General features: G+C 49.1%; 1 protein-coding gene across 1 annotated transcript in view; it reads right to left on the bottom strand.

The window, feature by feature from the left end:
• The window catches only part of PLEC (plectin), a 443280-nt gene that overhangs the window by 21375 nt on the left and 393930 nt on the right, over positions 1-27975 (bottom strand). The window contains 1 exon segment of the mRNA XM_029592256.1: positions 13865-17245. Within this exon segment, the coding sequence (XP_029448116.1) occupies positions 13865-17245 (3381 nt within the window).

Genomic DNA, 27975 nt, shown 5'->3' with positions numbered 1-27975 from the left:
CCGCTGAAAGGACCCTTGCAGTTTGTTGTACCTGCGCGGACCCCTGAACGAGAGCGCGAAGGAAAAAAGGATTTGGACTGTTTAGGGCGGTCCTCAGCCAGCTTATGAACCTTGTTGTCTCCCAAGGATTTAATAAGCTTGTTCCAGGTCCTCCCCAAAAAGCAACTTGCCCTTAAAGGGAGAGTGCCCAACTGAGACTGGAAGAGGAGGCCGCCGCCCAGTTTCGCAGCCAAAGGAGATGCCTGGCGGAAACCGCGGAGACCATTGCCGTGGCCTGCATCCGGAGGGAAATCATAAAGGGCATCAGCCCCATACACAATTGCAGCTTCGAGCTGCTTCGCTTGTTCGGCCTCTGCTGAACAAGCGGTCCTGGGTGCTGAGCAGTTGTTGAACCCATCTGAGGCTTGCCCTCTGCATGAGACTGCTACAAATCGTCACCTGAACTCCTAAGGCCAGCACCTCAAAGATTCTCTTGAGATGCAGTTCCAACTTGCGATCTTGAAGATTCTTTAAGGCCGTCGCCCCACCACTGGGATAGTGATGCCTTTGGTGATAGCGGACACCGAAGCGTCAACCTCGGGGACCTTTAGAATGTCAAGGGCCTGATCCGGCAGAGGGTATAGTTTATCCATCGCCCTGCCCACTCGGAGGCCAGACTCGGGGGATTCCAATTCCTGGTGCAGGATCTGCATAAGCATAGGATGAAAAGGAAAAGTCTGAGGAGGAGCCCTAAGGCCCGCTAGGACCGGGTCTACGGTAAGGGAAGTGGAGGTACCGGCAGGTTCTTCTGAGGGGACCTCAATCCCAAGTTCATCCAGAACAAAAGAATGAGTGGATCAAGTTCCTCCCGTTTTTAAACAATCTCAGGACCTGTGGATCATCTCCCTCCTCGGGCGGATTCACCAGAGACAGATCCGGGTCGTCATCCGGATCTGGCAGCTGAGCGGGCTGAGGAAGGTCAGGTGGGTCCTGACCCTGGTAGCACCCTGTGAGTCTGGGGTGCCAGAGCCCTGGCCCCCGACCAAACGAGGGATTTTTGCCGCGGGGGGGGGGGGGGGGCCCGGAGCGGGATCCCCCTGTTTCTCCAAACTTGCCAAAAAAGATCTGTGTAACAGGAGCACAAACTCCGTGGAGAAACGGTGGTGTGCTTTTCCAGGCAACTGAGGGGGAGGGGCCCCCTGGAGAGGGTCATAATCAGGAGGAGGATAGCCCATAGGGCTTAAATTAGGTGGCGATTGAGCAAAATCCGGCTCCCCTCTCCCCTGAGGCCCCGAGCCTGTTGCGAGGTCCGGGCACAAAATGTCCGCCGTTCCCGCGGTTTTCTGAGAAGAGGACGGCCCGGACGCATGCTTCCCGACCCGACCTTGGGTCGTCGATTTAAAAGGTGCCCCAGAGGGTCCCCTCCCCTCCGGGCAAGCAGACTGAGCGAAGGCCGTCGCGGGAGGGCCGCGAAGCAGGCTCCCCGCAGGCACTGCAAAACACTGATCTCAGCATCAGGGCCGCGAAGAAATCAGCTGAGTCTGTCAGCTCAGAAACGCGGGAGCCGGCGAAAGCGCCGAGCCGCTTCTTTCCCTGCCGGTCGGCACCAAGCCATAAAGAATAGCCTTTTCCACTTATAAAATCTGTTTTTTTTGTTTTTAAGAGGATTCCCTTAGACTTTATTGTGCCCTGACACAGCAGAGGAATGTAACCGTCTCTGCAATGGGACCAGAGGCATAGCACATCTCTGGGGTCACCAAAGTCAAGGAGGGGGAGTGAATGGACCACCAGTATCACCCTAAGTAGGGAAAACCCAAAGGCCACCAGGAATAAGAGACCGAAGCTGCTTAAAGAAGGGGAAAATCCCCCCTAGGACTCCACAAGAGCTAGGAGACAGGACTGTCTCCTGTGAGAAAAAAAAAAACAACCCACACTGCTCAATTTTTTTTTGTTTTAGATAATACTTGCTTGATCCAGGGAGACCTGAAGGAAAAAATCTCTGAAGAGAAGAAATAGAAGAATTAGTAAGGAGAGGGAACCGCAGGTTCGTCTGTCTGCATCTGCTGGAGCCAGAGAAATACTGAGGGGCCCAGGGTGAGCCCTGTCCTCATATAGGATACCCTTTCAGTTTTTCTCTGGCTCCATCTGCTGGACAGGAGGCTCAACCCACTGTCTGGACTGATCTGGGTACGTACAGGGAACAAACACTATTTTTAATGAAAAGCGGGGGACCTCAGTACTGGCAGAGTACCTCGCTTAAGAGTGCCTCATTTGCCAGTCATTGCAATCATGGGTCTCACCACTGCTTTTATTTTTTCAATTTTCATAAAATCTTTGTAGCCGCCAACTGTGTGACTGTTTCTTTAATGGTGCTCAAAGTATGCAATACCGGCTATGCATTTTGTTCCATCAACCTTAAATCATTTTCTTTTTGATGGTATGTACGTATAATTCCGGTTACATTTGACAAAGTCTTTAAACTTGCTCGAAATTCACAAGCTGCATTTTAGACAACCGGAGACTGGAATATCTTGCCAACAATCACTGTTCAACGCAATTGCCCAACCATTAACAATTTTGTGAGGGAAACTGAAACGTCTTCACCGCAGGATCACGTATTTGGAATGCTATATAGGAATTCGCTTACCTTTTAAAGTTGTCTTGGCGGTATTTTTACATTTTACACGCAGCCCATTCCTTTGGTGCTAGATTTCTAACGTTGCGTCAGGGCACGCGGTTTGTAAATCGTATCTGCATTCTTCTGCCTTTGTTAGTCGGGCATGATTGCAATAACTGGCAAATGAGGCACTCTTAAGCGAGGAAACAATAGGAATCGGATGATCACATGAAGCCCTTTATTATGTGCCCGACTCTGGCCGAGTTTCGCTCGTAGAGCTGCCTCAGGGGCAATTCAATTGGCAGGATTTAAACAATGCCTGCTGGGCTGCTGTCACATGTACACTGTCACTGAATCACATGCAGTATTAAATTAATTCCACAATGTATCTCAGGTCTGCCTATGTCAGTATGGATCCATTTCCGGTTAAGCGAGGTACTGAGGGCCCCCGCTTTTCATTAAAAATAGTGTTTGATAAGATTTTTACTATTAAATGTATTAAAGTTTGTTTTTTTAATACTTAAATCCAAGGAGACCCATTAAGCTAAATCAGGTTGTTATAGACCAGCTAATATATATTTCTATTTTACTTGACACTAGTCTTTTTCCCTAACTATTTTTTGCTCTATAAATATCCAGGGATGCTGGTTTAACTTACTGCTAAAACTTGTGTTTTAATACACTTAAGTTACTGTAGTGTGAACAACAAAATATGAGAGCCGGGATGTGTCTGAATCTTCCCTGCATCTGACGGGCAATTCTGATGGGTCAGAAGTTAGGAATATAACTGGGAAAGCAGTGGTTGGCTCTGGGGTAGGGAATTTTATCTGAGGACTAAAGGGAGTGTTGCATGAACTGGTTTTTGGGGTTTTTTTTTAAATTCTCTGTTCTTTGTGTTTTCAGTCGTTGGCTGATGGCCCTGTTGGCCCCCAAACTCCTCTGACATTTAGTAAAACTCCCTGTGTTCTCAGGCCCTCCTCTCCCCTGATTTCCCAAAACATTGCTCAGCAGACTGTCCCCCCCCTTTCCCCGACCTGCACTGCTGAAGTGCCACGGTGACCTCCCCCCCCCCCTGCCGGGAGCGAGGCAGCACTGGCGGCATCAGCTACAAACGAAGGCCTAGGCCAGAGCAGCACTGGGATGGGGAATGTGTGCCCCTTACTCCCGGCCGCGACACTTCAGCAGCCCAACGTTTTAGGAAACTGGGAGGAGGGCTAGGCCCCGACCTGCATGCCGGGAAAGCAGGGATGTAAGAAGGGTTTGGGGGTGCAGGAGCCACGGTCCAACAGGGCCACTGTGATGTTTCAGGCGGGAGGGAGGAAATCAGGCTGCCGGCCCTTTCACTTCTTTTTCTTTAAAGTTTGACAGATCTACTTACTTTATCTTTGAAGATATCCTGATAAGCTGAATGTTATCTGGTCACAAAAGGCCAGATTACTAAAAAAAACCTAACCAGCTATATTGAAACATATAGCCGGATATGTTTAGCGAGTATATTCAGGGGGGTGTTGATCCTGCCGAATATACAGGAACAAATTATCCGGCTAACTTTAGCTAGATAACTTCTTCACTAAAGTGTCTACTGATTATGACCCTCCAGGCTTTACCCCTCACTCCCCCAGAGCTAATGATTCTCTGTGCTTATCCCCAGGCTTTACCTCTCACTCCCCCACAGCTAAGGATCCTCTGTGCTTATCCCAGGCTTTACCTCTCACTCCCCCACAAGCTAAGGATCCTCTGTGCCTTATCCCAGGGCTTTACCCCTCCCTCCCCCAGAGCTAATGATTCTCTGTGCTTATCCCAGGCTTTACCTCTCACTCCCCCACAGCTAAGGATCCTCTGTGCTTATCCAGGCTTTACCCCTCACTCCCCCAGAGCTAATGATTCTCTGTGCTTATCCCAGGCTTTACCTCTCACTCCCCCACAGCTAAGGATCCTCTGTGCTTATCCCAGGCTTTACCTCTCACTCCCCCACAGCTAAGGATCCTCTGTGCTTATCCCAGGCTTTACCCCTCACTCCCCCACAGCTAAGGATCCTCTGTGCTTATCCCAGGCTTTACCCCCTCACTCCCCCACAGCTAAGGATCCTCTGTGCTTATCCCAGGCTTTACCCCTCACTCCCCCACAGCTAAGGATCCTCTGTGCTTATCCCAGGCTTTACCCCTCACTCCCCCACAGCTAAGGATCCTCTGTGCTTATCCCAGGCTTTACCCCTCGCTCCCTCACAGCTAAGGATCCTCTGTGCTTATCCCAGGCTTTACCCCTCGCTCCCCCACAGCTAAGTATCCTCTGTGCTTATCCCAGGCTTTACCCCTCACTCCCCCACAGCTAAGGATCCTCTGTGCTTATCCCAGGCTTTACCCCTCACTCCCTCACAGCTAAGGATCCTCTGTGCTTATCCCAGGCTTTACCCCTCACTCCCCCACAGCTAAGGATCCTCTGTGCTTATCCCAGGCTTTACCCCTCACTCCCCCACAGCTAATGATTCTCTGTGCTTATCCCAGGCTTTACCCCTCACTCCCCCACAGCTAAGGATCCTCTGTGCTTATCCCAGGCTTTACCCCTCACTCCCCCACAGCTAAGGATCCTCTGTGCTTATCCCAGGCTTTACCCCTCACTCCCCCACAGCTAAGGATCCTCTGTGCTTATCCCAGGCTTTACCTCTCACTCCCCCACAGCTAAGGATCCTCTGTGCTTATCCCAGGCTTTACCCCTCACTCCCCCACAGCTAAGGATCCTCTGTGCTTATCCCAGGCTTTACCCCCACACTCCCTCACAGCTAAGGATCCTCTGTGCTTATCCCAGGCTTTTACCCCTCACTCCCCCACAGCTAAGGATCCTCTGTGCTTATCCCAGGCTTTACCCCTCACTCCCCCCACAGCTAAGGATCCTCTGTGCTTATCCCAGGCTTTACCCCTCACTCCCCCACAGCTAAGGATCCTCTGTGCTTAACCCAGGCTTTACCCCTCACTCCCTCACAGCTAAGGATCCTCTGTGCTTATCCCAGGCTTTACCCCTCACTCCCCACAGCTAAGGATCCTCTGTGCTTATCCCAGGCTTTACCCCTCACTCCCCCACAGCTAAGGATCCTCTGTGCTTATCCCAGGCTTTTACCCCTCACTCCCCCACAGCTAAGGATCCTCTGTGCTTAACCCAGGCTTTACCCCTCACTCCCTCACAGCTAAGGATCCTCTGTGCTTATCCCAGGCTTTACCCCTCACTCACTCACAGCTAAGGATCCTCTGTGCTTATCCCAGGGCTTTACCCTCTCACTCCCCCACAGCTAAGGACCCTCTGTGCTTATCCCAGGGCTTTACCCCTCACTCCCCTGACAGCTAAGGATCCTCTGGTGCTTATCCCAGGCTTTACACCCCTCACTCACCCACAGCTAAGGATCCTCTGTGCTTATCCCAGGCTTTACCCTCACTCCCTCACAGCTAAGGATCCTCTGTGCTTATCCCAGGCTTTACCCCTCACTCCCCCACAGCTAAGGATCCTCTGTGCTTATCCCAGGCTTTACCCCTCACTCCCCCACAGCTAAGGATCCTCTGTGCTTAACCCAGGCTTTACCCCTCACTCCCTCACAGCTAAGGATCCTCTGTGCTTATCCCAGGCTTTACCCCTCACTCACTCACAGCTAAGGATCCTCTGTGCTTATCCCAGGCTTTACCTCTCACTCCCCACAGCTAAGGACCCTCTGTGCTTATCCCAGGCTTTACCCCTCACTCCCCTGACAGCTAAGGATCCTCTGTGCTTATCCCAGGCTTTACCCCTCACTCCCCCACAGCTAAGCATCCTCTGTGCTTATCCCAGGCTTTACCCCTCACTCCCTCACAGCTAAGGATCCTCTGTGCTTATCCCAGGCTTTACCCCTCACTCCCTCACAGCTAAGGATCCTCTGTGCTTATCCCAGGCTTTACCCCTCACTCCCTCACAGCTAAGGATCCTCTGTGCTTATCCCAGGCTTTACCCCCTCACTCCCCCCACAGCTAAGGATCCTCTGTGCTTATCCCAGGCTTTACCTCTCACTCCCCCACAACTAAGGATCCTCTGTGCTTATCCCAGGCTTTACCCCTCACTCCCCCACAGCTAAGGATCCTCTGTGCTTATCCCAGGCTTTCCCCCTCACTCCCCCACAACTAAGGATCCTCTGTGCTTATCCCAGGCTTTACCCCTCACTCCCCCACAGCTAAGGATCCTCTGTGCTTATCCCAGGCTTTACCCCTCACTCCCCCACAGCTAAGGATCCTCTGTGCTTATCCCAGGCTTTACCCCTCACTCACCCCACAGCTAAGGATCCTCTGTGCTTATCCCAGGCTTTACCCCTCACTCCCTCACAGCTAAGGATCCTCTGTGCTTATCCCAGGCTTTACTCCTCACTCCCCCCACAGCTAAGGATCCTCTGTGCTTATCACTGGCTTTACCCCTCACTCACCCCACAGCTAAGGATCCTCTGTGCTTATCCCAGGCTTTACCCCTCACTCACCCCACAGCTAAGGATCCTCTGTGCTTATCCCAGGCTTTACCCCCTCACTCCCCCACAGCTAAGGATCCTCTGTGCTTATCCCAGGCTTTACCCCTCACTCACCCCACAGCTAAGGATCCTCTGTGCTTATCCCAGGCTTTACCTCTCACTCCCCCACAGCTAAGGATCCTCTGTGCTTATCCCAGGCTTTACCCCTCACTCACCCCACAGCTAAGGATCCTCTGTGCTTATCCCAGGCTTTACCCCTCACTCCCTCACAGCTAAGGATCCTCTGTGCTTATCCCAGGCTTTACTCCTCACTCCCCCACAGCTAAGGATCCTCTGTGCTTATCCCAGGCTTTACCCCTCACTCCCCCACAGCTAAGGATCCTCTGTGCTTATCACAGGCTTTACCCTCACTCCCTCACAGCTAAGGATCCTCTGTGCTTATCCCAGGCTTTACCCCTCACTCCCCACAGCTAAGGATCCTCTGTGCTTATCTCAGGCTTTACCCCTCACTCCCCACAGCTAAGGATCCTCTGTGCTTATCCCAGGCTTTACCCCTCACTCCCTCACAGCTAAGGATCCTCTGTGCTTATCCCAGGCTTTACCCCTCACTCCCCCACAGCTAAGCATCCTCTGTGCTTATCCCAGGCTTTACCCCTCACTCCCCCACAGCTAAGGATCCTCTGTGCTTATCCCAGGCTTTACCCCTCACTCCCTCACAGTTAAGGATCCTCTGTGCTTATCTCAGGCTTTACCCCTCACTCCCCCACAGCTAAGGATCCTCTGTGCTTATCCCAGGTTTTACCCCTCACTCCCTCACAGCTAAGGATCCTCTGTGCTTATCCCAGGCTTTACCCCTCACTCCCCCACAGCTAAGGATCCTCTGTGCTTATCCCAGGCTTTACCCCTCACTCCCTCACAGCTAAGGATCCTCTGTGCTTATCCCAGGCTTTACTCCTCACTCCCTCACAGCTAAGGATCCTCTGTGCTTATCCCAGGCTTTACCCCTCACTCCCCCACAGCTAAGCATCCTCTGTGCTTATCCCAGGCTTTACCCCTCACTCCCCCACAGCTAAGGATCCTCTGTGCTTATCCCAGGCTTTACCCCTCACTCTCCACAGCTAAGGATCCTCTGTGCTTATCTCAGGCTTTACCTCTCACTCCCTCACAGCTAAGGATCCTCTGTGCTTATCCCAGGCTTTACCCCTCACTCCCCCACAGCTAAGCATCCTCTGTGCTTATCCCAGGCTTTACCCCTCACTCCCCCACAGCTAAGGATCCTCTGTGCTTATCCCAGGCTTTACCCCTCACTCCCCCACAGCTAAGGATCCTCTGTGCTTATCCCAGGCTTTACCCCTCACTCCCTCACAGCTAAGGATCCTCTGTGCTTATCCCAGGCTTTACTCCTCACTCCCCCACAGCTAAGGATCCTCTGTGCTTATCACAGGCTTTACCCCTCACTCCCTCACAGCTAAGGATCCTCTGTGCTTATCCCAGGCTTTACCCCTCACTCCCCACAGCTAAGGATCCTCTGTGCTTATCCCAGGCTTTACCCCTCACTCCCCACAGCTAAGGATCCTCTGTGCTTATCTCAGGCTTTACCTCTCACTCCCTCACAGCTAAGGATCCTCTGTGCTTATCCCAGGCTTTACCCCTCACTCCCCCACAGCTAAGGATCCTCTGTGCTTATCCCAGGCTTTACCCCTCACTCCCCCACAGCTAAGGATCCTCTGTGCTTATCCCAGGTTTTACCCCTCACTCCCTCACAGCTAAGGATCCTCTGTGCTTATCCCAGGCTTTACCCCTCACTCCCCCCACAGCTAAGGATCCTCTGTGCTTATCCCAGGCTTTACCCCTCACTCCCCCCACAGCTAAGGATCCTCTGTGCTTATCTCAGGCTTTACCTCTCACTCCCTCACAGCTAAGGATCCTCTGTGCTTATCCCAGGCTTTACCTCTCACTCCCCCACAGCTAAGGATCCTCTGTGCTTATCCCAGGCTTTACCCCTCACTCCCCCACAGCTAAGGATCCTCTGTGCTTATCCCAGGCTTTACCCCTCACTCCCCCACAGCTAAGGATCCTCTGTGCTTATCCCAGGCTTTACCCCTCACTCCCTCACAGCTAAGGATCCTCTGTGCTTATCCCAGGCTTTACCTCTCACTCCCCCACAGCTAAGGATCCTCTGTGCTTATCCCAGGCTTTACCTCTCACTCCCCCACAGCTAAGGATCCTCTGTGCTTATCCCAGGCTTTACCTCTCACTCCCCCACAGCTAAGGATCCTCTGTGCTTATCCCAGACTTTACCCCTCACTCCCCCACAGCTAAGGATCCTCTGTGCTTATCCCAGGCTTTACCCCTCACTCCCTCACAGCTAAGGATCCTCTGTGCTTATCCCAGGCTTTACCCCTCACTCCCTCACAGCTAAGGATCCTCTGTGCTTATCCCAGGCTTTACCCCTCGCTCCCCCACAGCTAAGGATCCTCTGTGCTTATCCCAGGTTTTACCCCTCACTCCCTCACAGCTAAGGATCCTCTGTGCTTATCCCAGGCTTTACCCCTCACTCCCCCACAGCTAAGGATCCTCTGTGCTTATCCCAGGCTTTACCCCTCACTCCCCCACAGCTAAGGATCCTCTGTGCTTATCCCAGGCTTTTTTGAGTTCTGTTGCTGGTTTTGTCTCCACTACCTCCTCCAGAAGACCATTCCATGCATCCACCACTCTAGCTTCTTGAAGAGAATGTATCCTGACTTTTGTATTTGTTGTTTTTACTGTACACTACCCATGTAAGTAAACAAATTATCTTGTTAACTGTTTTGGATCGATTGTATTTGAAGAGAGTGGTATATTAAAAGCTTTTATAGAAAGAAAGAAATTGGAACCCAGGTTTAGACCCTTATTTTGGCTGAGAAAACATCATGAGGACGTGAAAGAATGGACACAGAGAATGTATCAAGGTGGAACACTGCAAGACAGGACTCTCCCTTCAGTAAGGGAAACTGAGCCAATAGCAGTAATTCATTCGCTTGGGGAAGAGGTAGCCACTTGTAAACTCAGACCCTTTTCTCTGCAGAAGGAGCTGAGCAGGAGCAGATCAGATACAAGAGGTGAAGTGGTGATCATCTTTCTGCTCATGATCTGGAGAAATAACTGGGACTGCAGAGGGCCCAGTTATCCACACGTGATAAGAGTAGAGAAAGTTAGGTTGGTGACTAAACAAAACCTCTCTTATATTACTGAGTCTGGACTGCTGAGGTTCCAGATGCACAGCAATTCTAGAGCAGCATGCATACATTCTAATACATCTGGGCGACTGGTCTCTCATCGCTGCCTTCTGATCCCAAGGGAAATAACTCTCTCTAAAATGTACATGGTCAGAAAATGAGACACAAGGGTAAGATGCTAATTCTGGGTTCTGTAAGGAGAAGGGGGATATAATGGGTATGGAGCAGTACAAAACCTCTGGGCAATGCCATTTACTGAACCAAGTAAATCATCTGGAATATGAGTGCCCCGGCTGGAAGTGACTCCTTCAGGAAGACCCCCAGGTGCCAGAACTCTTTGCTGGATTAGAAATTGCTGGCTCTACTCCCTTTTTAGGATGTCACATTAATCAGTACTGGTAACTGGCTCGTTAAGGTGTCACAGGATGCCCGATAAAGGTGAAGTGCCTAACCTTTCTCCTTAGGACAAACCAGTCTGGTTAAAAGTGATCACAAAGGCAAGATGGCCGCTAGGTAGGACACATAAGCAGCGAGCTCCGCGGCGTTTTTTCTGCTTTGACAATTTGAATAGAAAATGCCCCATACTAAACGTAAGGGGAAAGTACGGGGAGCTTCAACAAGCTTCTCAGCTCTTGGATCCTTACCAGCCGCGGATTGGGAGCTTCTTTGCTGGAGCGATCGGGACGCCAGTCGGGCTGGTCGCCGGAGAGGAGCTAGTTGAACGAGCAGGCTTCCCCCTGACGTTACCCTGAGCCCCGGCGAGCCGACCAGGCCTATATACCCGACGCGCACAGCTGAATCCACACCCGAGGAGATCCAAGGCGTTTTACACAATCTGTGCCAGTGGAGCCTCTACGGGTGAGCCTAGGGGAGGAAGGAGAGGGTATGTCCACCCCACAAGGAGAGGAATCCTGTGTGTTATTGGAGACGGGTTCAGGAGGAGAGCAAAGGACCCGTGTACTGCGGATAACTCTGCAAGGAACATCAGAGGGGCAGCACTGCAGGAGAGGGGTGAGACAAATATAGAACCCACAGCAGTGAAAGTTAATATTGAACAACCGGAGGATATTACCCTTGGAAAAGTATGGTATGCGCTTAAGGCAATAGATACTGCTTTAAAATCAATAGCTCTGTCGATGACTGAAGTAAAACAGCAAATGCAAGAGAACAATACAATGATTGGGACTATGGATATGAAAATTCAAGACCATGAAGGCAGGCTTAAGAAATTGGAGTCTTTGCAACAGGATTTTGTAAAATCAGAAACAACAATAGAAAGACGGCTGGAAAAAGTGGAGAACAGTTTAAGAATGTTAAATTTAAGAGTGATTAACTTTCTAGTACTGAGACTTATTTCACCAGTAGATTTATTTAAAACTTATATGAAGGAAGTCTTAAAGATACCTGAAACTGCATTTCCTGTTTGTACCAGGGCATACTATCTGCCCCAAGGGGCTCCCGAGGCTGTACAAGATAACTTGCCAGCTATGGACATTTCTGAGATACTGGAGTTGTCCATTGAAACCGAGGTTAAAGAAAGGAAAGCATTGTTAATATCTTTTGCGTTCTTGTCAGACCGCAATTGTGTGTTGAAAATGTTCTTAAGGAATAGATCAGCTTTATTTTATGGTGCAAGACTGTGGATTTATCCCGATGTAATTAAGATAACTCAGCAACGTAGGAAGGAACTTCTCACTATGAAACAAAGGGTACTAGATATGGGTGCCCGATATGTTCTAAAATTTCCATGTAAATGCTGTATAAAATTCCAAGGGAACAATTATGTTTTCTTTGACCCTAAACAACTGAGGGATTTCTTATTGGGACTCCCCCTAGAAACTCCTGTCATGTGATCGGCTAAGTAAATCATGGTTGCTCACCTATCTTTTGGATTATGTTAATGTATATTGAAATTTTGTTCAACTCGTTCAATTTGTTCTTGCCTCAGTAAATTTTACATTTAGGAATGTATTTGGAGGGCAATTTACTTATTTTCTTTGTTTCTGGATATATGTTATGTTAAATTTGACTCCAGAATATGTACCGAATTCTCATAAAGAATAATTCATGATGATTAATTGTGAAAATTGAAAATTTAAAAAAAAAAAAAAAAAAAAGTGATCACAAACGCCAATCAGGAAAGGAGACTGTGTGCAGCAAATGAAGTACTAAGCTAATCCTAAGACTATAGGCGGCAGTTACTGAGATATTTTGGCTGCCTGTAGAGTTGTCACGCATGGAACAGCTCCACTGCACAAGTTGGAGGTGGGGTGGAGAATGGTTTCTGAAATGTGCATGGAGCAGTTCTGACATCCAAAGAGTATTCCATGGTGCACATCCAAGACACATGCCACCTCAAATTTCCAGAATATGGCATTCTTATAACATAAGAGGTAATCTCTAGGAGCACCCATTAAGATTCCAGGACAACAGTATTACCCAGAAATTATGTCTCAGGTTTTAGACAGCTTGGAGCATGAAGATTCTTAGCTCCCACCAAGTATCTGAAGGAACTTTTGTTAGTTTTGGGACATTATGGAGTCTAAACAAATCATGCATCCATGGGAATAACGCATACTAGCAAAATGTAAAACTCATCAGCAGACATGCCACCATCAAAAAACTTCAGCCTTGCTACCATCCATTCACTCCTCTCTCCTGAGCATTTTGTCTCTGCTTGGAAACCCAGCCCCAGTGCTGGCTGTGGGCTCTTTAAGCAGATGGACAGGATCGTTGTCCAGAGACACTATCGCACAGAAATGTCGCAGAGCCGAAGAAGGGACTTACATAGTCTTGACAATTCATGTACATCCTTCATCTCTGGCTGATCCTTGTGCCAGTCCAATAAAAGAGACGACAGTCTACAGACTATCCAGGCACGGAGCTCACAAACACAGGAGAGTCAGGGCACAGAGTAAATTACTAATTGCTAATCCAGGGAAAGTCATTAAAGGTAAAAGGTCTTTTCCCCATGCTACCTGCTTTAACTCCTGTGTCTGTCAGCTGAATTTGGGGACTAAATACTTAGGAGAGGCAAGGGCAGGAAGCAGTATCACAAACTGAATCAAGCCTGGAGGGTGGCATGGATGCTCTCAGATTTCACGCTTGTGCTAACTCACTTGGCCTTCCAGGCAGCACAGAGTTATTGCATAATTGGAGCAGGAGGAGCTGCCGTTAGTTGGGAACGATGGATTATTATTCAGTTACTTAACTGTAAGGTAGTTAGTGATGTAGGCGAGGAGGATAATTAGTGAGGATGAGGGGGGTAAGCACTTAGGTTACACAGAATTAATCTTTTAAATGATCTAAACTCCATGTCATCATGGGGTATTACTCCAGTCTGGATTTATTTAGCCTCCCATCCCCATGGAGTCCGACGCTATTGACCTGTACAGATTTAGAAGGTGGGAGAGTTAGAAAACCAGGAGCAGACTAACATCTCATGATGATATGGAATAGACTTATACAGCACACGAGAGGTTAAAAACATGAACATAGATACTGTTCCTTTCTCAAGACTGTCTGTTATATGTATGACTCATGCACGACTGAAATATGAAAGTGTAAGTTAGGTACCTCTTGTGATTTTTTCTGTAACAGCTCAGCTTCCCTCTTCAGCCTCTCCTTTTCACGCTCCAGCTCAGCGATGGCGTTCCTCAGGTCTTCTGCTTCCTTGCCGCTCTGGTGCCTCTGGATCTCGAGAGTCTGCACCACCGCCATCCTTTCCTTGGTGGCCAGCTCGGTCTGGTGCAGCTTGTTGCCAATCTCCTCAGCTTGCTTCTTGAATTTCTTGGCATCCTCCTCAGCTTTGACCTGGGCTTTGCTCATCTCCAGCACCTGCAGTTTGAGACGTTCAGCCTCGGCTGTAATCTCTAGCTGATATCGGCGTTCAGCTTCAAGACTTTTCTGGAAGCCCTCCGTCTCTTTGGCTAGCTGTTGCTGTATTTGTTCCTTGTCCTCTTGGAACCTCTTTGCTTGCTCTTGGGCCAGTTCCTTCTGCTTCTGCAGCATCTCTGCCTCTGCCTTCAACCTGGTGGCCTCCTGAATTGCCTGCATCTTTTCCTTCAGCATCTTCTCAGCCAGAGCTCGTTGGTTGGCCAGGTCGTCTTCTGCCAGTTGCCTCATGCGTGCTGCTTCCTGTGCTTCGATGCTCAGGCGTGCTGCTTCCTCGGCCACCTGCCTCATCTTCTCTGCCTCCTCTGCCAGGAACTTCTGAGTGCTGTCCTTGTCTTTCAAGATGAGCATTTTGTTCTCCTCCTCAATTCTCATCTTCAGTTTGATCAATTCTTCCATCTGTATTTTGACTTTGAACAGTTCCTCTTCCACTTGAGCCTTCTGGCGCATGGCATCAGTCACTTCTTCCTTTAGGCGCTGCAACTCCTCATCCAGGAGGGTCTTCTGGTGGTCTGTCTCTTCCAACTGAAGCTTGACCTTGGTCAGTTCTTGCTCCACCTGAGCTTTCTGCCTCAGTGTTTTCTCTGCAAATTTCTTGTGCTTGTCCATCTCTGCATCAGCCAGCTGCTTCTGCTTCAATGCTGCCTGTTCTGCATGAGCTCTCTTAGCAGCTTCCAATTCTGCCTCCTTCCGAAGCTTCTCTGCTTCCTCTTGGGCTTCAGCTTTTGCCTGGGCTTCCTCTTCGGCCTGCTGCTTCAGACGTTCTGCTTCCTCCACCTGCTGGCGTGACAGAGCGGCTTCCTGTTCAGCTCTAATGCGAGCATGCTCGGCATCTTCTGCAGCTCGCTTGGCCTTTTCAGCTTCTTCCTTCAGTTTATCCAAGATGCTCTGCTCTTGTCTCCTGGTCTGCAGTATTTCCTGCTCTTTCTGCTGGACTACAGCCACATGTGCTCTCTCCTCAGCTTCAATCTTCTTTAAAGCGGCTTCATGGGCCAGCTGAATCTGCCTTTCTGCCTCCTGCTCTGCCAACTCTTTCTGTCTTTTGGCCTCTTCTGCCTTGATTTTCAAGCGTTCTACTTCTTCCAAGGCTGTCTTGCGCTGGCGTGCTGCCTCCTGCTCATCTGCAAGGATCCTTCTGACTTTCTCTTCTGCTTCCTTCCGGCGCTGTTCTTCCTCCAGGGCCAGCTGCCTCTGCTTTTCTGCTTCTTCCTCTGCCTTCTCCTTACTGCGTTGAGTCTCTTCAGCAATATTCTTGAGCTGGTTCAGCTCCAGCTCCAAGTCAGACTTGCCTACGGAAGCTTTCTCAAAGTTGATCTTGAGAATACGAATTTCTTCCTCAATAATCCGCCTCTGCTTCAGTGTGTCTTCCACAATGGCCTTCTGCCTGTCCAGCTCATTGTCGGAGGATTTCTTCAGCAGGATAATTTTTTCCTCAATGACTTGCTTGTGTTGGGTAGCCTGCTCTTCCAGTAGTTTCCTTTGGTAGGCCTCATCCTCTGCCATTCGTCGGAGGCGTTCATTCTCTGCCTCTTTCTCCTTCAAGGCAATCTCTGCTTCTGTTTTTAAGCGGGTGGCTTCATTGATAGCGGTGAGCTTCTCTTTAAGAATTCTTTCGGCCTCAGCTCGCTGACGGGCGGCTTCTTCTTCTGCCACCTGGCGCTGCCTCTTGGCTTCCTCTGATAAGGCTCGCAGCCTGGCTGCTTCTTCAGCCAGCTCTCTTAACTTGCTGGCCTCGACCTCCAGCATCTGCTTGGACTTTTCAGTATTGGACCTGGACTCTTCCTCTGCTCTGGACTTGCTTTGCAGGAGGATCTCCATCTCTGCCCGCACTTTGGCTAGCTCTTCCTCCATTTCTTTTCTTTTCTGTATAGCCTCATTCACCTCATTCTTCAGGCGGAAGAGCTCCTCTTCAAGAAGAAGGCGCTGTTGCTCACCACTTTCTGTCTCAGCCTTCAAGCGGATCAGCTCTTGCTCTGCGGAGAATTTCTGTTGGGCAGTAGCATCAGCTAATTTTCTTTGCTTCTCTAACTCATCCTCAGCAATTTCCTTTTGGCGCAAGGCAGATTCTTCGGCTTTTGTCCGTTTTCTGGCTTCCCGCTCAGCATCCTCCTTTTGCTTTTCTGCTTCCTCTTGGGCCAGAGTCTTCTTGTGCGCCACCTCCTCTGCTTGGAGCCGGAGGCGCAAGGCTTCATTGGCCTTCTGGTGCCATTTTTCCAGCTCCTTCTCAGCCTGTTCCCTTGCTTTCTCTGCTTCTTCATGCAGCTTCTTCAAGCGCTCTGACTCTTCTTGCAGATGGGTAATGGTGATGTGCTCCTGCTTCAGGGAAAGCTCCAACTGTGCTGTCTTCTCTGCAAAGGACATGCGCTTACTATTCAACTCAGCTGCAGCACTTTGTTGTGCCATCTCTTGTGCCACTTTGATCTGCCTTTCCTTCTCAATCTCTGCTTGCTTCATCCTCCTTTCAGCCTCTTCTGCCTGACTCCGAAGCTTTTCCAGGTCTTCCATTGCTCTCTGCTTCTCACGTGCTGCATCCTTCTCTGCCTGGATCTTCCGCTCCAACTCCTGCTCAGCCTCCCGTTTCTTCTGCGACTCATCCTTCACCTGCCTCCTGAGTCGCTCGGCCTCTTCCTGGGACAGCTTCTTCTGCCGCTCGGCCTCTTCTGCCCGAGCCCTCAACTCCTGCAGCTCATCCTCGGCGCTGGACTTCTGCTTCTGCATGCTCTCCAGCTGCAGGCGGACGATGCGGATCTCCTCCTCTATCTTCCTGCGGCTGTACTCGGCCTCCTCAATCAGCTTCGCCTTGGACTTGATCTCCATGACTGAGTTCTGCCGCAGCTGGTGCAGCTCCTGCTGGATGGTCTGCTTCTGCTGCTCCGCGTCCACGGCCACCACCTCCCGCTTGACGACCTCCTCCTGCATGCGCGCCTGCAGCTCCTGCGCCTCCTTCTCCGCCTGGGCCTTGGCTTTGGCGTGGGCCTCCGCCAGCTGCGTCTGCTTCGCCAGTTGGGCTTCCACGTCCGCCAGTCGTTTCCTCTCCTCCTCCTTTAGCTTCTCAGCAGCTTTCTGAAGGGGCAGATGAGGAAAAAAAAAGAGAAAGGGGTGGTAAAGGGGAAAAAAAGGGGAAAGTAAAATAAAACAGATGGAAAACCGAGGAACTTAAATATACAGTATGAAACTTAAAAACTAAATGGTTTAACATAAGAGGGTTAGAGAAAGTGTATGTAGGATGGCACGCGGAACCCTGAACGGTCACAAGAACTAAAGATGCTGGACACTGGCTTATGTCAGACAGACAGACAGACAACGCACAGATAAGGGAATAGGATCAGTGTGTTTCACTTAGGACAACCAAGCTGAGATGGCAGCCAAAGGGGGGAAAGTGTGCAAAGCATGAGTCCCGCGCTCTCTAAAAACGATAAGCAGCTCACACGGGCAGCGAATTCTTATGTCTGCAAATTTGTAATCGTGCAACAAAGCCTAAAGCGGGGTGGGATGGGGTGGGGTGGGGAATGCTCAGCAGTAGCAACTTGCACACCTACACCATGCCCGACTCTGCACTACCAACAAGAAACCTCTCTTCTTTACCCTCCTCCTCCAGAAGTGTAGGGAGAAGCAGAACGTGGCACAGGGTGTGACCGCTTCTTTTCTCTCACTAGCGAGAGGATGATTAAATGAAGCCAGACAGGAACTGGCGGCTGGGCTGTGGCCCCCAAGTGATGCATCTCCCGCAGCATTCTCAGTTTATATGTAAATTTCAGGACATAAGAAGTGCCCATCATCCTGTCTCCTACACTGGCCATCAAAGCCCCAAGTAGCCTATGGGATCCAAAAGACAGATTCAGTCTTTCTTTATCATAAACAGGATAAGCTTCCCAGGTCTACATGGCTAATAGTGATTTATGGACTTTTTCTCGAGGAAGTTGTCTAAACTTTTCAAACCCAGTTTGCTAACTGCTTTCATCACATCCTCTGGCAGCGAATTCCACAGTTTAATTGGGTGCAGAGTAAAAAAAATACTTTCTCTTATTTGTTTTAAAAGTGCAATCTATTAGCTTCGTGGAGTATCACCTAATCCTATTTGAAAGGATAAGTAACTGCTTCCTATTTACGTGTCCCACTCTAGTCATGAATTTATAATCCTCTATCATATCCCCTTCTCTGTCATCTCTTCTCCAAGCTGAAGAGCCCTGATCTGTTTAGCCTCACTTCACAGGTGAACTGTTCCAGTCCCTTTATCATTTTTGTCACCCTTCTCTGCACTTTATCTAGTTCTGCCGTATCTTTTTTTCAGCTGGCACAACCAGAACTGCACACAATGCTCAAGATGCGGTCACACCATGGCTCGATACAGAGGCATTATGATATCCTATGTTTTATTCTCCATTCCTTTTCAAATTGTTCCTAACATTCTGTTTGCTTTTTTGACCACCGAGGATTTCAATGTACTGTCCATAAGGACTCCAAGGTCCTTTTCCTGGGTTCTGTACTGGACAGTTGCTCACTGGTGATACTGGGAACAGGAGAGAAGATTTGGAGTTTTTAACCTGCTGTGGTGTGGCTCAGGGTTTTCTGAGAAGCACAGTTGGTTTCTCCAAGCCCCAGTAAAAACCAGATTGGCGGAGACCACTCTGGTTTAAACTACTCCTTGTTAAACTGTACAGTAGTTTTTAAACTATTTTAATGCTCATCTTGTATTCTTTAACTGGGCAATTTTGAAATTACTCACAGAACTTGTAAGTACATTGTATCCGTGGGCCTGCAAGATGATTTTCAAAGGAAAATGCCCCACAGAGTTTTCCTTTGAAAATCTGGACCAGCGGGGGGCAGGCTGGTATCCTTTGAAGGTTTCAAAATGAAAGCCCTGCGTGTATTTTCTCTTTCCCGATCCAACTCCACCCTGTTTTTTCGCCAGGAATAAAAGTCTGCTCACTGTTCACATAGCATGGACACTTTTGTCTGCACTGGGGAAGGAAGCATTTTCAGACTCATTTTTTATGTGGGGAAAAAAAAATCCCTCCCTGTCTCACCAAGCTTCTGCTTTCAGTTACTGTGATCACGTGGCAGTGGAGTTTCTGCCAACACGTATCAATGTATAGCACCTCACATGCACAGGCACAGGCTGCAGGAGATGGAACGGAAGTCAAAGGAAAAATCGGTTCTTACCTGCTCGTTTTCTTTCTTTGAGTCCACAGAGCAGTCCAAAATGATTGGGGTTTTTCCTCCCCTACCAGCCGATGGAAATAGAGAAGCAAAGCTTTACTGTACCGTCGGTACTTAAGTTACTATGCCGCTTGCAGTCACTCAGTAGAGTCTGTAACCAAGCTAAAAAACAAACCCCCTTACGTTAGGCAGGGGAAAGACAAAACTATCGGTAATACCCAAGATAACCTTGAACACTCCTCTTAGGCAAGGATTTCTACTGCAAGAACAATCTGAGTACACAGTGTGTACATACGCAGAAGGGTGATCTTCGGAAATCCAGCGGGGGAATCTGGAATGGTCTGTGGGGCTCCAGGAAAGAAAATTAGCACATAAGAAACCATTTTTCCTTATCATCCCCCAAACCAGTCCAGAAACAATTGGCATTTATTTATCTTAAAAGTTTTATATACCGCAATCTACAATAGGATTTGACTGAGACAGTTTACATACAACACAAAGTGTGGTACAATAATAAAAACAAAACATAAAAGTGGCGGATCATAACTTCGTGAGAAAAACAGCAATGACGACATCACACCTCGTAAGTTTGGCTGATTGTCATCTATACTAATCTGCACAGTCAGAAAGCAAGGGTAGAGAGGTACGTTTTCAAATCTTTCTTGAATTCCTTAATGTCATGTACCCAAGCTTCCCTAAACTAGGCCGGAACCTGAAAGACCTGCTCACAACACACTGTTACTAAACCGAATGATATCCAGGCCTCACACGTCCAACCTATAATGCTTGTCAAAAGTGTGCAAAGACGACCAAGTCATCGCCCAGAAAATCTCTTGGGGGGCGACACCAATGAACTCTAAGACCTACAGAAACCTTTAGTCCCTTCCAAAAGTACGCCAACACTATTGCCTCTAATCTATCTAGCAATAGATGCTTTCAAAGCTTTCTTCCCTTTATTTTAGCCTCTAAAAAACACATAAAGCTTCTGAAAAGCATTGGTAACCTTCAAATATTTTAGATGGGTCCTACGCACATCCAAAACATGAAGCTCCCTTGAGTGCACAAAAGAAGAAATATCTGCCTTCCAAAACGCAGGCAATTCAACCAACTGACTGAAATGAAAAGGAAAACCCACCTTTGCCAAAAAGAATGGCGGTGAACAAATATTTACCCTCCTTCTTAAAACTGTAAAAAAGGATTTCTACATGACAAGGCTTGCAATTGTGAAACACATCTCAATGAACAGATAGCCACCGAAAACACTGCTTTCAGCAAAAAGATCCTTCAAAGATGTTCTCCTGATCGGCTCAAATGGGGATATACACAATGCAGTCAACACTAAATTAAGATTCCATGCCGGACTGTGGGATAAAGATGTTGAACACACTGCAAGACTCTCACCATATCTGGATACAATACTAGAGAAGACGTTTGCACCTTTCCTCTATAAGAAGGTAACGCTGCCACTTGCACTTTAAGAGAGCTTAAGGCCCTGGAACTGAAATCTCAAACAACCTCCAGACATACACATATGCCAAAGTTGAAATTCTTCCTGGTCCGTAGCAAAATTGTGATGACCTCTTCTTAATAACCCTTCACTCTCAATCTCTTCCTTTCAAAAGCAAGGCCATATGATAAAAGTGATCCGCCTGCTCCAAGAAGATAGGGCCTTGATGTAACAGACCAGCACATGACTGAGCCTTAAAGTCCTCTTACAGCTAGATTCACCAGATTTGCAAACCATGGACCTTGAGGCCACTCTGAAGCTACCAGAATCACTCTTCCTTGATGCCTTTCTATTCACCTGATTACCCTTCCTATCAGAGACCATGGAGGAAAGATATAAAAACAGAAGCTCCTGAGGTAAGAGTGGGACAGGGCATCTAGACCCTCTGATCCTGGCTTTTTTCATTGACTGAAGAATCTCGGTGCCTTGGCATTCTGCTTTGACACCATGAAATCCAACTGAAGAACCCTCCATGTGGCCCTGATGAGAGCACAGAAACACTCCCAGTCCCCAAGGTCCAAAAGATGCTTGCACGTTCTCCATCTCTTCCATGTGAGTGATCCACCATGTCTAAGATGTCTTTCCATCCAATGGAGACAGACGGGCTCTTGTTTCCTCTTGATCTCTATATATATGCCACAGCCACCACATCGTCCGATAATACTCTCACCGCCTTGTCTTTGACTAAAGGCTGAAAGAACACTAAGGCTTTCCTGATCACGCTCGCTTTTAACTGACTGATAGACCAAGATGCCTCCATCCCTGTCCACAGGCCCTGTGTCATCCGATTCTAACAAATGGCTCCCCAACTGCTCAGACTGGCATTCATAGTCACTGTTATTCAATTCAATTCAATTCAATTCAATTCAAACTTCCAAATCCATTCATTTTGACTAATTGGCATGTGAGAGTCATCAGGAAAGGCTTGATCTGGCTTCCCCAAAGAGAGGCATCTGATTCTTGAAACCTCCATCTGTGGGCTCTAGCGTGAAAGAAAAGTCATCTGTAATGGGCAGCCATCTAAAGAACTAGATCCAGCATAGACGTCATGGAGCCTAGAACCTGCAAATAATCCCAGACCCTGGGTGACTTCAACTGTAGCAATTGACAGATCTGCTTTTGCAATTTCAATCTCCTGTCTGTTTTAAAAAACACCTTGCTTATACATGTCTCGAAAAGAGCTCCCAGGTATTCCAAGGTCTGAGCTGAAACTAGTTCGCGATGGATAAAATTTACTACCCAGCCTAAGGACAGTAACAGCAGAACTGTTCCTTGTATAGACCCATGGCAGTTTGTGCTGGGTTTTGCATGAAATAACCATTTGTCCAGATAGGGATGCACCAGGATACCTTGCCTGAAGAGAGCCACTGCTACTACCACCACCACCTTAGAAAAGGGGTGAGGAACTGTTGTCAGCCCACAGGGGAGAACTGAAAACTGATAGAGCTTACATAGCCCTGCAAATCTGAGGAATGTTTTATGTTCCTGCTGAATAGGAATGTGAAAGTAGGCCTCTGAGAGATCCAAGGATGCTAGAAACTCTCCTTTCCTGACTGCTGCGATCACCGAATACAGAGTTTCCATCCGAAAGTGAGGCACCCATAATGCCTCATTGAGATCTCAAAGCCTCATTGAGATCTCTTCACCTTCTTGAGATCCAGGATGGGCTGAAATGTGCCCTCCTTTTTTGGCACCACAAAGTAAATGGAGTACCTTCCCAGCCCCCTCTCCTCCTCTGGCACCAGGAACACTGCATCCAGTAGAAGCAAACGCTACAGTGTGGTCCACCTCCAGCTTCTTCATCCTTGAAGTACATGGAGACACCATAAAGACCTCACCCACTGGGCAAGCAAAATGTGAAGTGTAACTTTCTCTTACCACAGAGAGAACCAATTGATCCCGTTGTCATCTTGAGCCACTCCTCATAGAAGAGGGCCAACCAACCCCTATGTGCACCGATGGGGAGAGGACAAACAAAGCCTCACTGAGATCTCTTAAGTCCTCCATAAGCGGAACCTGAAGTCTCTCGGGAACTTCTGTGGTTCCCTTGAAAGGACTGTGACTTGGAGGCAGATGTTGCAAAGACGACTCCTTTCCTGGCTGATAACACCTGGTCTCCCTAAATGTCTACTTACTGGGGAAGGTTTTTCAGACTCCCTTGGGTTTATCCTCTAGCAATCCACTATAAAGGCTAGGCAAGCTCCTGCTGCTCCACTTCTCTTTCAGATAGTGTTTTCTTGGGCTCAAGTCACTCAAATTTGCTGCACTCAATGCAATTAGGGGCCTGCCATGAAACTAGTGAACACTGCAGCATGGAGCGCCAAGGTCTTTGGCCAATGCATAACCCTCAACTGGTATAATGTTTGCTGATACAAATTAATCTACCTTAGGCAACTTAAGAAGGTCTAAGGCCTCCTCTGGCAAGGGATGCGCTTAACCATGGCCCTGTAGACTTTCAGACTGGACTAAGGAGCAATTCACTCTTAAAAACAAAGTCCTTAACATTTCTATGAAAAGGAAATGCTCTAGGGCAGGGCTTCCCAAACCTTTAGCCAATATGACCTATTTTCGCACTTGAAAGTTCATATGACCCCCGAAAATGACCAAAATAAATTAGTAAGGATGCAGTTCCCCTCCAAGGGTCACTGCACCCTCCCTGCACTCCAGCTGATTCTACCTCTCAACCGTCACCCTCACCAGTCTATCCATTCTCTTAATCTCCATCCTTCCAGAGGGCTTTAACCTCCTCCCCTCCAGCAGAACTCCTTTTTCAACCTCAGCCCCTCTTACATCCCCCAGCTTCTTCCACCTCCCCGCCCATCCCTTCTCACCCTCTCCAGCCATTTTCATATCCCCCTAGCTGCTTCTCTCTCACCCCAAGTCCTTTTTAACCACTTACTGACCCCTCTGTCATCCCCTCTCTCTTGCCCTATCTCCCATTCCCTCCTCAATTTCATCTCCCATCCTCTCTCTCAAATCTCCCAGCCTCATTTCCAGTCCTTCTCTCAGCCCCCAACTCCTCTTCCCCGGTTGATCTTCTGATATTCCTCTTCTCTCATCCTCTATACCTAATCCCTCTCTAGCTGACTGAACCCTCAAAGCTCTCCTGCATCTGACCCATCCCTTCAAGCAGCCCCTTCTCCCAACAGCCTCCCTGCCAGGATCAGCAGCAACATTTTCCTTTGGCCCTGGGCCACAGTTGGATGACAACTGATGGGAAAAGAGGGCAGGCAGCTGAAAGGGGCAACATTTTTCTTTTGGGTAAGTTCAGAAGTTGTACTGTGTGGAAAGAGAGGAGCAGAGGCAGTCTCCACTGGCCTATGCACATTCAGTCCTCCGCCATTGGGCTTGGAGGCAGCCATGAGGATCTGCAGGCGGCAGCAGCATTAGTAATGAAAATCAGCACAAGGCCTGAGCCAGTGCAAGTTTACAGGCTCTGATCTCTCCTTGAGCAGGCCTTTCCAATTACCATGGAAACTCATGGGAGGGTGGGATCACTGCAGGGCCTGTTAGTGGGTGCTGGCTCACAGGCTTCATGCTAACTTCCACTATTAATGTTACTGGCAGCTGAAGAGCACTGATGTTTGAGGAACCTGTGACCCCAGCTGAAGGTTCTGTGACCCCATTTGGAGTCCCAACCCATAGTTTGGGAAGCCTTGCTCTAGGGGTTTCACTGAAGACCCTCTAAAACTGGATGCTTTCCTTCATGCTCAGACTCCACTTGCTTGACCTTTATTATCAGCTCCACTAGGACCTGAGCAATCATAGTGAGCAATTCTTTTAAAAAGCAGCACAACTCTTGCATCATCCCTTCAGCTACCCTTCCCTCCAGGGGCACCAGCCCCATGTCTTCGTCTCCAGGGGGGATCACCCAGAGGAACATCTGGGAACTCCGGCCCACCATTGTTCCCCCAAAGCATCTGACTCAAAACCCAGGTGCGGACTGGATTCAATTTTCCTCCTTTTGGGGTGTGAGGAAATAACTTACCTTCACTTAGGGAGCGCACAGTTTTTTTTCTTCAGAAGGGCCTTGTGCATCACAAGCACAAAATCTGGAGAAAACATTTCCTCTGAGTTTGAATCGTTAACGAGTCTGCCCAGAATCTACCGCAACCTTGCCCCGGGAACACAGACTTCCCTGCAATGGGCAACAACCACAAGGGGAGTAAAGTAGCCTGGTGGTTAGAGCAGCGGGCTATGAACCAGGGTTCATTGAGGATAGTCCGACAGTCTTGAAAACTGTACAGAGTGCTCATAAGCTCACTCCCCATCTCGAATGCGTAGCATGGAACTGTAAGTTAGCGATTAGCAGGCATAACCCCCCCCCCCCCCATGAGAAAACCCAAACTGCAGGGCCCATTCTCCCTGGCAATAACAACACCATCAACTGCAACACCCGCTGCCGTCCATACCCCCAGCACTTCTTAGCGCCGCAGCGGATCATTCTGAACTGTTTATCCGTTCCCGTAGAAGAAACTGCCCTCGGGGCCGCATTCCGCCATCGGTCTTGTTGCGATCCCAATGTTCAAGGGGGCCCTCCCGACTCCTTAGCATCCGGGCCAGCGATGTTCCTGGTGAGGTGCCGGCCGCCTTTCCCCACTCTCTGCCATTGTGGCTGACTAGGAGCAGGAGGCTTCACTGTGGGTTGAGCCAGACTAGAAACATCAATACGCCATGGCCCACAGTATCGGTATCACCTCCTCCATAGACTTAATTTGCGATGTGTCACCGTGGAAGGACCCAGCGATAACAGATGCCTTCTCTCCTAAGGATCGCAGTTAGGGGCTGTACCTCTCTTCGACGGAGCAGGGTAGCCGGGGCCAGGTCACTATACACTTGCAGTTCATGACCCTCCCAGCTGAAAGGGGACATTCGCCTAGCACAGCGTAGTAAATCTTCCTTAATCAGGTAGCCATGAAGGCATACGATTATATCTTTTGGCGCGTTTCTGGGTGCATTGCCGAGAGCTCGATGCGCCCTCTCCACTACCACTTCAGTGCGCCTCGATGGCCCTCCCGCGCTCTGAGTCTGACGCCAGAATCGCCATGCAAATCTTCCTAGCGACCTCCATTGTGTTATTAAAGTCAGGAAGCTCCGGTAGGCCCCTAATCCTTATATTTGATCTTCGAGACCGATTCTCAAGGTCCTCTATTTTTAGTACTAGCTCAGCCTGCGTGCGCTGTAAGTCAGCGACATCAGTAGAGATCGCTGCGACTTTGATTACCTGGCCCTCCACAATCCCCTCTGCGTCCTCCACACGGCGGCCCAAGTCACGCATTTCCTGATGGAAGCTTTCCATATTGCTAGCAACTTCCTCCTTCAGGGCACGGATATGGCTTTTAATTTCAGCGAACCAGGCATCAAAATCTTTTTGGGTAAGAGAATGAAGGTTTGTATCACCAGGCGGCTCTGTTGAGGCGGGCTGAGCTGCCATATCCTCCTTCACGCGGCCTGCCGGATCTCTTCCCAAGGCCGCGAATCGGGATCCAGCGGCATCAAAAGAAAACTGAGCAAGGTCTACCGGCTTTTTTTGTTAGCCATGAAGAAAAACGCGTTATGATTCAAATGCGATGGTACCCGCTAAAATCGTATAAGATTAAAAGGGAGAATCGCTGAAAAATATCTGCATGGGGGGGGCAGAGAAACAGAGCTAGTTGTCCATGATGTCTGATGATGTCACTTCCTCCCTGAACCAGGGTTCAAATCCCACTGCCGCTCCTTGTGATCTTGGGCCCTCTGGGGATAGGGAAATGCCCACAAGTCCTGAATGTAATTCACTTTGAAGTGCTGAAAAGCAGAATATAAAAAAAAACCATCCCCCAACCTCACATGACCTGGCGGGGGAAGAAGAGAACATGGCTGCCATTCCTGCGGTTCCAATGCCTCCCGATGATTGTCTCCTCAGGACTCCTGCTTTTTTTGCACCATCTTTGTCACCTCAGTGGGGGAAGGAGAAGCTCCCTTCCCACCATTAGCCTACACCATGCTCATCCCTGAAGCTTCTGTTTTCTCCTTGCAATCGCTGCAGGCCAGGCACTACTTCCCACGTTCAGCGGGGTGGCCATGTTTTCACTGCACAGCCCCAAGCACTCACTGAAGGCTTCGTAGCTCTATCTGCTCCCTCTCCGTGCACCAAGATCGACCCTGAACCGGCCCACACTGCTGGCAGGGCACGCTGAATCTGCCTCGACTCCCTGCAGTCGCTCAACGACCTCCTTCCAGCTGCTGATATCGTTTGTTTTCCTTAAAGTAGGACTAAGCCTCCAAAGAACCCCAAAAAGCATCAACTTCCTACAAATAGTAAAGGAATAAAGAAAAAAAGAATTCCCTTTAGAGACGTCTTCAGGGAAGAATAGGCAGAATCAGCCAGAAACAGAGAGTGAGGGTGCCAGCAGCACTGGCTATCAAACCCTCCTCTAGAAAAAGGCCCAAGTCTCACAAGGGTCACCAACTCCTTGCAAGACCCTACTCTACCGGAGGGATGGTCCAGAATCAGACCCAAACATCCCTGGGAGCAATTTAGTCTCATAAGAACATGCCATACTGGGTCAGACCAAAGGGCCATCAAGCCCAGCATCCTGTTTCCAACAGAGGCCAATCCAGGCAACAAGTACCCGGCAGGATCCCAGGCTGCTTATCCCAGGAATAAGCAGTGGATTTCTGCAACTCTCCTTTATTAATGGTTTATGGACTTTTCTCTCAGAGTCTGACTGCAGATTTTGCAACTCTACCATTTGCTGGAGACAGAGAATACTGCGCAACTGCAGGCAGCACGGTAATTTAAGTACCAACAGTACAGTAAACCTTTTCATCTCTGTACCCATCTGCTGGTAGAGAAGAAAAACCTTGAGGGGTTCCCACCCTTACTTCATTGCAATGCTCCCAGCTGTCTCCCTAAATAAGCCTACGATGGCTCGCTATGGGGCTTGAAGATCTCTCTCCTCTCATATCTCCTTCTGTTTCTTCCGGAGGTGGCAGTAAATTCAGAAGAGCTTCCTGTGTGCACGGAAAAGGCACGGGCGGCGAGTGAGGGCAAGGGGTGCACATCGGCTGCGGCTGCAACAAACGGCAGGGGGAAAGAGGAGAGCCAGGGAGCAGGGGAAGGACAGATGCAAAGCAAAGCATG

This window comes from Rhinatrema bivittatum, chromosome 2 (assembly GCF_901001135.1).
Source record: "Rhinatrema bivittatum chromosome 2, aRhiBiv1.1, whole genome shotgun sequence".
NCBI lineage: Eukaryota > Metazoa > Chordata > Amphibia > Gymnophiona > Rhinatrematidae > Rhinatrema > Rhinatrema bivittatum.
Note: the sequence above shows the minus strand (reverse complement) of the source record. Positions and strands in the feature narration are given on the sequence as shown.